The sequence below is a fragment of the Plecotus auritus genome (assembly GCF_963455305.1).
Source record: "Plecotus auritus genome assembly, chromosome: 3".
In the NCBI taxonomy this organism is placed as follows: Eukaryota; Metazoa; Chordata; class Mammalia; order Chiroptera; family Vespertilionidae; genus Plecotus; species Plecotus auritus.
In genome coordinates this window covers 60,039,002-60,053,423 of record NC_137772.1, presented here as the reverse complement: position 1 = coordinate 60,053,423, position 14,422 = coordinate 60,039,002, and the positions used below count along the sequence as shown (strand labels likewise).

Sequence of the window (14,422 nt, the reverse complement as noted above, 5' to 3'; positions counted from 1 at the left end):
GGCCATTGTAAATAATACTGCAATGAACATAAGGGTGCATATATTCTTTTGAATTAGTGTTTTGGGATTTCTCCAGATAAATCCCCAGAAGTAGAATCACTGTGTCAGAAGGCAGATCCATATTTAATCTTTTGAGGAAACTCCATGCTGATGTCTCCCATCAACATTATTCCATTTTAAAAAGAAACCTCTTGAAACCACTTTTCCCTCCAGCTCCAGCATTCTCTCTCTCCTTATCCTAACAGCTATTTCCTAAGAGATGTCTACACTTGCTAACTTTGCTTTCTTACAACCCAGACATTCACTAATTCTCTGAAAACTGGCAGCTGCTTCCACTATTGCACTTAACTTGCTCTTGCTAAAATTACTGATGTCCTCACTTGTTACTTAAGCTTATAAATACATTCCAATCTTTCTCTTACTTGACCTCTTGAGAGCATTTAATGCTGCTGATCATCTTCCCCTCCTTCTTATTCTTCTCCCTTGATTTTCATGTCTCCATACTTTCTGCTTTCTTCTCTGCCTTTTTGGATTGATTTTCTCAGTGCCTTATGTAAGCTCCTTTTTCTTTGTCCACTGTTTCAGTGTAGGCATCCTCCAGGTTAGTTACTGGGACTTCCTAATCTCACTCTACACAACCTCCCTAAAACATCTTATCTATTGCCATGGCTTCATTCATCAATGTAGTGATTCTCAAGAAGGAAGGGGTGTGTATTTGGAAACTATGTCAGTCAGGCTCTCAGACTTGGGTACACCTCCTTCCATCTTTCTTTGCTTCTCACTATTACTAATGACACAGAAGAAAAGACTGTTCTACATGCTTTTTTCATCTGCCCAATTTCCAGAGCAGAAACCTGGTGTCTTTAATTTCACCTTCTCCATTAAACCCATTCTAAGTCCAGTAAGTTAGATGTGTTGTCAACCCTTTCCACTAACCTTAAATCTTTCACTTCCTGCTGTTACTACCCTAGTCCAGCTACTCTCATCTCTTCTCTAGAATTCTTCAAATGCCTTGAATTGGCCTCTTACATCCCTCCATATCCCTTACTCTCTTCTCTCCCAGTCACAAAATTCTTCCAGGTTCTAAAAAGTATTTTAGGGTGTATACACTTTATCTAGACCCTTTCACTGGCTACCTTTGACTCAACCTACATGTCTACAGCAGATTAGGTAGAAATATCCAGTATCTAGCATGGGTGATGTTCACAGTGCAAGCTGCAGTTTCTTTGGCCAGTGCATCTTCACAGGATCAGTCCTGCAATGGGCTTTTTGGCCTTATTCCTGCCTCACAAGCCTGGTTCACTGGCTCTTTTGGAAAGGTCTTTGAGCTATCCAATACTTCTTTTCCTTTAATATGTTATTTACCTAAAGGTTCACTAAGAGGCAATGATGTGTTTTTCCTCGGTATTTGTGATGTGTTTGCTCCAATTCATCTGTATCCTCTCACTCATATTTTTGTTATTTATTTTAAAAAGAGTTAAAAAAAAAAAGAAGCAAGTTCCTCTGGGTATACAATTACCAAATGTGCATATTACCTATATGTACTGTGTTTTTCCCCCAATATTCATTTTAATAAATGATTTTTCTGCTTAAAATTTTCAGCATTGGTTTTGTTGACAGCAAATGGAAACTTAGCCCTTCTTCCTACCTATATTCAATAAAGTAGCATCTATTAAATTTCCCACCTCCTTAGAAATATGGAAAGGACAATTATCAAGGCCTCCAAGTTACATTAATATTCGGAATTCTAAGGCATCAAAGGACCTACATTTTTTTATTTGTAAATTTAAAGTATGAAGCATAAAAATATGATTATCATATAATAATCTTAGACAAATTTAAATTAAGGCCATCTATAGGCTATTAGAAATATATAATAATTATATAATAAACAATATCATAGGCTTTTAATTATCTATCACAATCCAGGACATTAAGTTTTAAACCAAACAGGCAACAGATGAAAAGATTTTGAAGGGTGGGGGACCAAAGAAAGGAAATAGAAGTACTGGTAATACTCAATATAAATGGGTTGCTAAATCAGTTTTGTGATGCATAAAAACAATGTTATTAATAAAGAATATATCCCTAAACCAGCTCACAGAAATAGTACATGATGTTTCTAAAGAACAGTATTAAAGCAATCACTATGTATGATTCCATGAGAAAAGGCGTTCAAATTTCTAGGCACACCAGACATTTATCTCTCAATAGGTCCATTTCTGTAACTTACATGCATGTGGAGCTGAAACTGCCACCACTCCAACTTCTACATGGTTAAGATTTATATGTAAGAGGTTTGATCCCTCTTCCTTCTCTCATCACCAACAAAAAATTGACCTGGCATTGGAATGGGTCTAATAAATACTGATCTGTAGCAGCGTATAGTTATGCCATTCCAAAAGAGCAAGGTAAGAGATGACCTGATGTTGGAGTTCTAGCAAGAGCAAGGAGTATGTACATGATAAAAAGAAAATAAGTACTAAATAGTGACCTAAAGAAGTTTTCTCTGAACTGGCCAGGTAGAAGAGACTTAGGGGATAAACAGCCACAAGTGGCTACTTTTCAATTACAAGAAACGGTTAAAAAAATTTTTTTGCAAACTAAAATAATCTTTCTTTCTGCTGTTGTTGTTAATAAGTTATTGGAATGCTGCAAGAAGAATTTAAAAGGTTGGCATCCATATGAAATGTTGTCCTGTGATCTCAAATTAAATTGGATAAATATTAAAATGATCTTCATCACAAAAAGGTCTTTGAATACTCAAGGTATCTAGATGCTCAGGATCTGAGAGTTTTCAATAAACAACAACAACAAAATAAATCGAAGTATAAATAATCACAAGTTTACTAAACCACAATAGTTATTGACTGTTAATTAAGTTGGGGTTTATTCACGCTTGATGAGGCATGACATACTAGAAAAAAAAAGATATTGGAGAAAAGCTGGAAAGAAAATGGCATTTAAAAACTATTTGAAATAGGGAAAAAGACACTTTGATTGGCGTACATAATATTTTCTATTATGTCTAACAATCCTTCACTTCCCTGTATCAATTATCTGTAGCAAATCTTTCAAATTAATGTAAGCTCTACACCTCCTCTGACTCTCCATATCCATGTGTACCTCTAGAATAGGAGTCATGCTGCCTCAGCTTGTGACTGTGTCAGTCTAAACTCTATCTTCTCTCATTTAGAAATTTTATCAAAAAATGTCTCCTCTAAGAAAAATTTTAAAAGCTAATTAGTCACTTCCTAAAACATAATTCCTTTTGCTTAAAACATTATAATCAAACCAATTTCAAATTCTAACATCAAAAGTAAAAAACACATCAAGCACAATTTGTACAGCTAATTTCATTATTAACTGTGACAGAATCTATCTTTAAGAATTAAAGCATTACTCTAAAGAGTTTAAATAAACCTATTAAGACTGCAAATGATAAAAAAAATACCCAACAAAAGCTACATTAGAAAATACGTACTTTTGTAAAATTTCTTTCCTCTTGGAAACACCATAAATAGAGAAATACATTGTTACCTTTTCTCTCATGGGAGACCAAAGGATTGAGGAAAGAAACAAACATTATCCTTTACTCAACCTATAAATACAGGACCAATTGTTCTTTATAAATGTTTGTCACGCTTGATATTACAAAAATTATAAGGAAAGATTAATCATAGTACCTCTGGGTGGCAAATCCATATCCCCTGATGTCAGTCCTATCAAGTTAGGCCTTTGTGCATGCACTCTGTGTCTATACATAGGTCTGGAAGTGTTTGTTATGCTTGGGGCCTCAGGATTATAGCCATCTGTGTCATATGTATCTGGTAATACAAAAACTGTAATTAAAAAACAATTGTAAAACTCCATTTTGTAATATTTCTATATTGATAACAGAAAAAGTAAACTGTAATATGTTACTAATACAAAGCTAACATATTTCATATGTATTAAAAAGAAAATTTAGTTTTATAAAAATAAAAATGTTATTTAAAAGAAAATGTAAGTTTTTAAAAACATAACTGAAGACTTACATTTAATGTAAATTCAACATGTCTACATTTTTATTCTATATAATTATAGTGAGAAAAATAGACCTGCTAGAGTAATTCACTCTCTAAACATTTAAAAATTCCTCATCTAAAGTTATATTCATAAATATAGAGAGGGCCAAAACTGCACCTGCAGTAAAAAGAGAGGGTGGAGCAGGAGGAGGCTGGTGATGAATGCCAGTTGTTACTACAGTAGGAACAGAACTGGTTGCAGAGTTTGGGGGAGCATCCATGCCAGATGGCTGCAAAGGAGGAAGTGGAGGTGGTGGTCCTGTCAAAACCAAAGAATAAGAAATATCATCTGAAAGCAAACAAATAAAATAAGTTATTTGTATATCCAAACATGATATTCTCATTTATCAAACTATAATATCTACAAACATCAAGCTCTTACAACTAATTTAGTTTTCTAGGGTAAATAGCCTTTTAATGTTTTCTAAAACAGGTTTCTCTTAAGCTATAAAATATTACAGGCAGCTGGGATTTATCAGGGGTTGTGCATAATTCAGAGCTACTCCAAACCATAGTAAATCACAGGTTTGGCATAGTCAAGCAAAGTAGGTGTATAGTCTAAATGGGGATATCTTGCTCTTAGTTTCCCAGCATCTACAAAATTACTTTAGATACTTTTAATAAAAGCAAGCATCAAACTATTAACTTTTTAAAAAGATTACAAATGGACAGATAATAAATACAGGCAAACAAACATATTTACTTACCTGTGACAGGTGGTAGACTGGGTGGTAATGGGCCTGGTGGTGGCACTGGGGGTCTCAGATTCACAGGTGGGGGTGTAAGAATTGGTGGGGGTGGGGGGAGTCCAGGAGGAGGTGGTCCTTCAACAACCGGAGGCTGTGCTGGGAAAGGCAGCATACCAGGAAGATTCACATCTTCTACAACTACTGGGTCACTTCCATGATCAAAAGGGCACATGTCTCCTCTCATACAGAAACCCTTTTCTGTGAGGAAAAAGAGAAATATGAAAAGTGCTGGCCTTGGTGGTCTGACATATGAGTTAACAAAAGAGTCTGCAGAGGCGAGATTTTTTAAAGAAAAGAAATGGGGGAAAAAAATAGATACAGAGGCAAAGAAGCATTGAACAGACTGTCAAACTACAGCGGGAAGGCAGGGGAGGTTGGCGGGGGGGGGGAGGCTGTAAGAGATCAACCGGACTTGTAAGCATGTATATAAGCATAACCAATGGATACAAGACACTGGGGGGGGAGGTGGGGCGGGCAGGTAAAGGCATGTACTGGGGGGTAGGGGAGGCCAGCGGGGAGGTCAATGGGGGAAAAAAAAGGAGACATACATACTACTATTTGTAATACTTCAAACAATACAATCAATCAATCAATCAATCAATCAATAAATGTAAGGTATTTAAAAACCGAAGTATTTCTTAATATAGGGCAAGTGTAATTAACCATATCACAAGAGCTACCCTACTAATTCCAGTAATTTAAAAATATTTATCAAGTCATAATAAAGATAACACATACACTAGAAAATATATCACCAAATTAAAGTGAGTATACCTAACTAGTAAGATGGTATAAAACTTATATGTCATTAGAAATACTTCCTGTATTTAAATCTCACAAAAAACTTTATAAACACTTCAACTATAGCTTTCATAAGTTTATAAAACTTTTACAATAAAACCTTAAGAATCTTCATTTATAAATTCTTAAATAGGTGATATTCACATTTCTGGTTCTACTTACATGACAATAACCATTCATTTTTAAAAACGCAAACTTTGAAGAAAATGTTTCAGTAGCAGATTCCCTCACAAGTAATTCTATAAATATTGTCTTGTTTGATAAATTTCAAATATATCTTAAGACATGCAAATAAACAATATATTTAAATTGGTATTCAATAGTCAGCAGTGATTAATGAGGTTTTCAATAATATTGAGAAATTCATGAGTGCTTAAGATTAATTTTCCACTATTTCCAATAGGTTAAGTCTTTAAATAATTGTGTGTAACCTAAACTTACAGAATTTAGTCAGCAGGATATATTAATTCAGTATGTCATAAAACAGTTGTAAGGCTTACTTACCATCATAGTCTCTACACCGTTTTTTTGGCATTGGTGGTCTGACATATGAGTTATGGTCCACTTGGTCTTCATGAAATTCAGACCAACTTTCGGTAGTGTTATTACCATGATGTGTAGGAGCAATTACTGTTATGGTGCTGCTCAAAGTAGGTACAGGGTAGTGACCAGATGAAATGTTAGGTACCGAAGAAACTGGAGTATAATTGTTTTCTAGTGGATCTGCTCTATCCAGGTCATATTTAGGTTTTACCAGATCTCTTTCTGCAACAAAATATAAATGACTTATAAAACTATTTTTTTAAAAAACCATGTCCCAGATGCAGAAATAGTTCTATTTTCACTAAACAGAAAATGTTCCAATTTTAGATAACCCTCTTTTTCTTTTGAAAACTAACAATAAATACACCATGTCCCAAGAAAAACTATTTCTTTTCAATGTGACCTAAACTATAAAACCACACATAAATTCGCTGTACTTAATGAGTTTAAAATTTCTTGAAGTTCTATTTACAGAAAATAGATTTTTAATTTTTCTTCACTGTAATCTTAGTATGCATAATTTCAGGCCCCCCCCCCCAAAAAAAAAAAACTATGGTTATTTTTTCTGCAATGAATATTTGTCACCCTTCTAAAAATCTTAGCATGCCTTTTTACAGTGAACACCACTTGACGATGAGAATGAATGAGCAGAGGAAGAAAATGGAGTTCATATTAAACATAAACAAAGAAATTAACTGGGCTGTTTATGGTCCCAAGGAAAAAGAAAAGGTATTAAGGAGATTCGTTAAGCGAAGCAATGTGCAGAGAGGCCTAGTATATGTAGATCAAAGGGGGGAAAACTCTAAAAGAAGAGTAACAGAGAAGTGCAGGGTTTATACAAAGGCTACAAAATCATTTCCTAGACTTAATAGACGGCTGTACAATAAAGTTTGCAAGGGTAGCTAATATCAAAGCTTAAGTAAAGGTGTTTTCCTCAAAGATATTTGTTTTATTGGTCATAATATCTCCCTTTTAATGCACATTGCAAGAAAAATTATACATGTTGGAAATGACATGGTCTTGCAATTACACACATCTGAAATGAAAACTTTTAACTGTTTTCATAGTTTTGAAGTATAACTGATATATAATTAAAACAAGTTTTATGGCCCTTAAATAAGAAGTATTTCCCAGTAAGAGAATGCCAACGAAAATATACGCATATATGATTTACCCCTGCTTCGTGTTCTGCTCCTGCTTCTGGTCCTGCTTCTATCCCTATCCCTGTCACGAAGCCTCTCTTTACTCCAACTTCGACTCCGACTCCTGCTGTAACTGCGACTTCGCCCTCGTCTTCTATTGTACCGGTCTCTGTATGAATCTCTTCGAGGAGGGTTTCGATCATAATCTCTTTTACGAGAACGATCATCCTTTTTCCTCTCATCACGACTTCTAAAGAAATATATGATCACTTTCATGTAAATAACTTTTAAGTAGATACAGGGAAAACTCTAAATGCAAAAGTCATATTTAATTCTTATAATATCATGATTCTTTATTGTACCATCAGAATACAAACAGGAAAATGAAACAATAACTCGAACAATAAAAATTGAACATGATCTGCAGAACAAGTACTCTAAAACTCCTTTAAGGAAAAATCTCTTAAAGTCTTAATTCTTAGTCTTACACAAAAAGGCATATATACATTTAGGTATCTATACATATGTCTTACAGTACATATTATCTGTACATATATGTATTTATACATATGAACACTTATATCTTATCTCATAGGCATGTATCACATGCACTGTATTCTAAATGCCTTTGAAGCCTTAATGAAAAAAAATCATAAATTCTTATTAAAGGGAAACTTCAGGCAAGAAAAGGTCTCATTAAGATTTCACTGGAATTTGAAGTTAAGAATAAAAATAAGAATAACTAATAAATGGTAGAAAAAGACTGAGTTACACTTTCTTAAACCAGTAACAAAATAGACATTACTTGCCCCCGTGTAAAAGATAATCAAGTCTAAACAGCTGTGTAAAAGATAACCAATGTCTAATCACCAAACATGGTTCAATGAATTAATCACCTATTTTCTCTGTATCGGGAGCTTGACTGGGGAGGACTGTGATTTAGCCTTCTGGAAAACTTCTTCTCTCGTTCTTCCTCTTTTATAATCTGACATACAAAAAATAAAAATAAAGGTGTAGAAGATTTAGCAACAGTCATTCCTTACCATGTTACTATTTCAATGACTTAACTCGGTGGTCGGCAAACTGCGGCTCGTGAGCCACATGCGGCTTGCGAGCCACGGTTTGCTGCTCTGTTGACTAATGAGTTTGCCGACCACTGACTTAACTGATATTAAAACATAAAAGCAAAATTGCCACTTAAACAAAATACATTTAGTTTAATCACTGAAGACAGGCATGCTGAAAGTTAAAGTGAACCTAAAGAAACTCATAAATGCTTATCTTAGATAATAATTAGTGAAGAGAAAACATTTTAAGCAAGTGTCCTCATTTAAAAATTATCAGTGAAAATCCAACTTTATTCCTCTTTCAAAAGTCCAACATACATTCATGTTTTGGTTCATGGATTTGGTTTGGCACTGAACACATTAGGGAATATATGAGCGTGCATTAGAACTAACCAAGTCATAAAAAAATAGAACATATGAGAAAATAACATATAAAATAAAATAGTGCTTCAGTTTCTCATGGTAGTATGGCAGCAATATATTCCTCTTTCCTACAAAAGACCTTCATTCACATTATATAATTAATAGAAAGCAGCCCTGAAAAACATTCCCTTGTTCAATGCTACTTTGTTTAAGCTAGAATTTTCCATGCTGTACTGCCGAGAACACTGTTTTCATAGCACATTAATAGGTGTTACTAGAAAGAAAAGGATTTAGAGGATAAATAAATTCAGAAAATACTGAACATGTGGCTTCTAGAAATATGATAGGCATTAAGATTTGCATTTTTTACAAGAACCCTAAGATATTCTGATGTAGGTAGTCTATAGATAATATAAACATGTTCTAGTTTATGCCAGTTGCTACAGCATCCCTTTGGGTGAAAGCTGCTCACTGTCAAAAAGTGTTCCCATCCTATATAATAGAAGGGCAATACGCAAATCGACCAAACGGCAGAATGACCTGTCATTATGACATGCACTGACCACCATGGGGCAGATGATCAACTCAGGAGCTGCCCCCTGGTGGTCAGTGCGCTCCCACTGGGGGAGCACTGCTAAGCCAGAAGCCAGGCTCATGGCTGGTGAGCCCAGCGGTGGTAGCGGGAGCCTCTCCCGCCTCCGTGGCAGCACTAAGGATGTCCCACTGCCGGCTTAGGCCCACTCCCCACAGGGAGTATCAGTTGGACATTCCCCGAGGGCTCCCGGACTGCAAGAGGGCGCAGGCTGGGCTGAGGGATACCCTCACCCCCTCCCGAGTGCACAGTTTTCATGCACTGGGCCTCTAGTTGGATGATAAGTTAAATATGGATATTCTATCAACAGACCAAACTCTGACACTGCTTAAAAATTTGGTAACAGTCTGTCCTTTTTTCCCCCCTTATTAACACTTTTATTCTCTTGCCACTCATATCAACCCTTCCCTGCCAAAAATACTGGGTACAAATAAAACTCTCCTGGGGCACTTTTTCCTTTTTATTTGCCTCAATGCACACTTGCGAGTAATTTGTGTTGACAGATCGTCATATCCCATAGTACATGATCAACAGTGAACTTTTACTACACCCTCAGCATTTTTTATCTAGATTGCCACCTGACATTCTGACAGTTCTGAAAGGGATAAATATCTTTAACAGGGTGTTTTATGTGTTCCTGTCTGTGTAATTATGTACAAATACATGTGTATAAATATGTTTAGGTATAGAGGCATAAAAATATATTTAAGAATTATTATGTAACACTGTATATGTATATATATTATTGCATAAGCATGTTTTAGTTATATAATCTGAAGAGAAAAAAAAAGGTTTATGAGGGGTAAAAAACCCGAAGGTCACAACCACATCTTTCACACAATCTCTCAATACTAATAGAATTACCATTTACTAAAAAACCTACTATGTGCCACATATATACTGGGTGCTTTCTAGATATTATTTAACTAGTCCTCACAACAACCTCATAATATTTCCATTTCACAGCTGAGTAAACTATGGCTTGAAAAAGTAATGTTTTCAAGGTCACAAAACAATGACTGTTTAAGGCAACTTTTAATCGTCATTTTTTTTTTTTTTTTTGCTGGAATTACAATCCTTAAATATCAAATTGAGGAGATCTGAATTATTATATGATTATTAAAGAATGGTAATTGTGTATAAAAGATGGCTGCTCTGGAGTTTTTCCATAAAACCTCTTAAATTATGAGGTCATTTCTATTGCCCTGTGAAGGTCATTTTATTTAACTATCTTAAAAATAGTTCCCTACAAAATGCTTGTGGAACAGAAACTGTCAATCTAATTATTTTCACAGAACATAGGTAATAAATGTCCATAGCTATAAGATACTATGCAGAAGAGTTAAAGGACTGCTTGTAAGATAGATCCTTGGCTGGCACCTGTGAACTTTGATTTCTGGAGGGTTCCCATCATTGCCTGATAATAACAGCTCATTTATGCCTGAATTGTCTGTGTATGCAATATGGTTTATGGCAAACACCTGCTTTCCTCATGGGAATCTAGAACATACTAGGCAGAAAGTACCCAGGTGGCCAAACCTAAGTAACAGTCCTGGACACTGAGTCTTTAACAAGCTTCCCTGGTTCACATATACTATCACTACTCCTTAAGCACATCTTAGGTGACTCCACTGGGAGAGAACTCTGAAAGCTTGCACCTTGCTTCCCCCTAGACTTTGTACCATACACTGTTTTCCCTTTGCTGATTTTGTTTTGTATTCTTTCACTGTAAGAAATCATAACTGTGAGCATGATTATATGCCAAGTCCTGTGAGTACTCCTAGTGAAATCATTGAACTTGGGGGTGGTCTTAAAAACTCCTAACACAGATACAGAAAATACAACTCAGTTTAATTATCCCTTATATGTTTTCAAAGAAAATATATGGTTTAACACAAATCCTTACCTCGTCTTTTTTTATATCTTTTTCTTGGTGCTGAAAAAATTCCACCTTTAAGCTTCCTGATGATGGCTGCTCTGGAGGAGGTAGGTAACTCTTTGTATTCACAGCATCAAAAAGTTTTTCCACAAATATCTGTGTCTCTAAAAATAAAACAAACCAAAAAAATCCCAAATATTAAAAGCCATTTGCTAAGATATTATTCTCCACTTAAAACCTCCCTAACCACTGTGCCATGGCACAGTCCCATGGTAACACCAATATATTCAGTTTTCAGGGTGATGAGGGCTGGAACGGCCAGAGTTTCTGGGCCAGTCACTTCCAGCCATTCTAGTCTCCATGTACCCTACCAGTGCGCAAACACAAATACTACCATCATCTAGATTGTTGGCAAGTGAAAAAGCTAAACAGCACTGCACTAGACAACATTCAAAGTAGATCCCTAAGAAGTACTATCCTATATAATAAAGAGATAATATGCAAATTAACCCTCACACCCTCACAAGATGGCTGCCTACGACCAGGCCGGCGGGTTAGTGAGGAACGACCAAACGAATGAACAGCAGGCTGCGTGGGGCAACCAGGCTGGCAGGGTGGTTAGTGAGGGAAGACCAAATGACTGAACAAGCAGGCTGCATGGGGCGACCAGACTGGTGTGGGGGGGGGTGGAGGCGCGTGTGGGGGGGGTGGAGGCGCGTGAGGGGCGACCAGGTTGGCAGGGGGGGCAGTTGGGGGTGACCAGGCTGGCGGGGTGGGGGAGCAGTTGGGTGCGACCAGGCCGGCTGGGGGGGGGGAGGGTCAGTAAGGGGTAACCAGGCTGGTGGGGGGGCAGTTAGGAGTGACCAGGCCGGCAAGGATGGGGCAGTTGAGGACAACCTGGCCGGCAGCGGGGCGGTGGGGGGCAGTTAGGGACAACCAGGCTGGCAGAGGGGGTGGCAGTTGGGGGCGACCAGGCCGGCTGGGGGGATCAGTAAGGGGTAACCAGGCTGGCGGGGGGTGGGCAGTTAGGGGTGATCAGGCCGGCTCACAGAGACAGTTAGGGGCGACCAGGCTGGCAGGTGAGCTATTAGGAGCCAGCGGTCCAGGATTGTGAGAGGGATGTCCGACTGCCGGTTTAGGCCTGATCTCCGGGATCGACCTAAACCGGCAGTCAGACATCCCCCAAGGGGTCCCGAACTGGAGAGTGGTGCAGGCTGGGCTGAGGGGACCCCCCCGCCATGCACAAATTTTGTGCACCAGGCCTCTAGTCTTTAAATAAACAAGCATCCAGTCAGTTTCTTAATCTCCAAAGAAAAAATATCAGCATGATTTAAGAAAAAGCATAAGAATGGTAATAAGGAAAAAAATACTTTCTTTATAAATAAGCTATGGATATAATCAGTAATAAGCTATGGATATAAATCAGCAATAATATTGTTTGTTCATCTTCGTTACAATTAGAACCTGTCTCTTACTGAGTTCCTTTAATACTGTGGATACTTCAGTGTTTATTAGTGTTTATTTTATGTTCATTTTACTCCTAGGCCATAGGAGTAAATTTAGAGAGAAATTTTTTAGAGAGAAAGGAAGGGAGAGGGATAGAGAGAAACATCAATGAGAGAGAGACATCAATAAGCTGTCTCATGCACACACCCTACTGGGGATCTAGACAGCAACCAGACATGTGCTCTAATATGGAATCAAACTGGTGACCTCTTGGTTCATGTATCGATGCTCAACCACTGAGCCACACTGGCTGGGATGGAATAATCTGCTCTTTTTCAGTAAGGATCATCTCAGTGTGGCAGGGAAAGCTAATGTATTGGTTAATCTGCCCATGAGCTCTGTAAATTCTGCACCACATCTTGGAAGCTTTGTTCACTTGGATGTGCTCAATGGCCAGAGAATCTACATTACATCTAAACCCTTAAGTTCAGCATTACTCTGCATTTTTAAGCATGTGCAGCAAAATTCAGCACTCTTTTTGGGCCACTGACCCTGTGTCCAGCCCACTGTTTGGCCTGGGCACACGTACCAATTCCAATACTATAACAACGAAATGGCACACATTGCTTCTGTAAAGTGACACCCTTCAGATACCCGGTGGCTTTTCAGATATGTATACCCTTGATGACCTGGACCAGGGGTCCTCAAACTGCGGCCCGCCGAGGACATTTATCCGGCCCGTCGGATGCCACTGCCTGTCCTGCTTAGCAGCTGACTCATCCCGGGCCCGCAGTGCGCATAGGAATTTGTTCATAGTTTTTTTTTTAAACTATAGTCCGGCCCTCCAACGGGCTGAGGGACAGTGAACTGGCCCCCTTTTTAAAACGTTTGAGGACCCCTGACCTGGACAGTTTCACAAGTCTTCTTAAAGTGAACATGAGGATCTGAACCTCTTAATTTGCATGATTTTGTGAGGTCCTCTGGTCAAGTGAATAGTGAACCATTTTCAGAGGTCATCTCAGACTTCTTTCAAGAACAGCTAGATAATCTTTTAAATAACATTAAAATAAAGTAGTATTTTTAAAATAAAGATCTTACCTTTTTGAAGAAATACATCCAGTTGGTCAATACATAATGCCTTTAATTCTTTTTCACTTTTGTCTTTTTTTACCAAAGCAAGAACATATTTTGCTAGGGCTGATGGATCTGCATCACAGCTGAAGGAAAAAACAGTGATGAAGGAAATTTAGCCATAAGTAATTGCATATTCTACAAATTCCAGTTACAAATGGACTTAGTCAGCATAATTAATAGTGACATGAATTAACATATGTAAAAAGCACCTGGCTAGTGGAAGGCAATAAAGACATATAAGTTCTGCTTTACAGTAATATTCTTTACATAATTTGTACAGTCATTATTCAGTATCCTTCCAAATATATACTAATATATGTATTGAAAACTCAGTAGGCTTTATTACTATCAAAAAAGATAAATTATAACAAAGTAAAAATAATTTCAAGACATCAAAAACTAATATAATTAGTATGGTATGATAAAAATATCAAAAGGCTTTCCCCCTCAGAAGTAGATAAGTAATAGCTAAGAAAACACTGGAAGAGTAAGTACAATAAAGAAAAACTTAAATATATATTACTCAATATATTATCTTAACGACAAGAAAGTCTAGAAACAGACCCAAACATATATAGAATTTTAGATTTTATAATGGTGGCATTAAAATCAATAAAAATGAGATGAACGAGGCTACCT

At 37.1% G+C, this 14,422-nt stretch overlaps 1 protein-coding gene across 14 annotated transcripts in view; it reads right to left on the bottom strand.

Annotated features, from left to right (window-relative positions):
- RBM26 (RNA binding motif protein 26) overlaps positions 1–14,422 on the bottom strand; it is a 93,063-nt gene that overhangs the window by 41,620 nt on the left and 37,021 nt on the right. For 6 of the 14 annotated variants that reach the window (XM_080659466.1, XM_080659453.1, XM_080659455.1 and 3 more), the window contains exons 2-9: positions 13,748–13,866; positions 11,231–11,367; positions 8,199–8,287; positions 7,335–7,552; positions 6,122–6,382; positions 4,775–5,014; positions 4,186–4,356; positions 3,687–3,842 (exon numbers count right to left, since the gene is read on the bottom strand). In XM_080659466.1, the coding sequence (XP_080515592.1) occupies positions 3,687–3,842; positions 4,186–4,356; positions 4,775–5,014; positions 6,122–6,382; positions 7,335–7,552; positions 8,199–8,287; positions 11,231–11,367; positions 13,748–13,866 (1,391 nt within the window). The remainder of the gene's footprint in view (positions 1–3,686; positions 3,843–4,185; positions 4,357–4,774; positions 5,015–6,121; positions 6,383–7,334; positions 7,553–8,198; positions 8,288–11,230; positions 11,368–13,747; positions 13,867–14,422) is intronic. The other 8 variants (XM_080659464.1, XM_080659457.1, XM_080659465.1 and 5 more) reach the window with 3 other exon arrangements.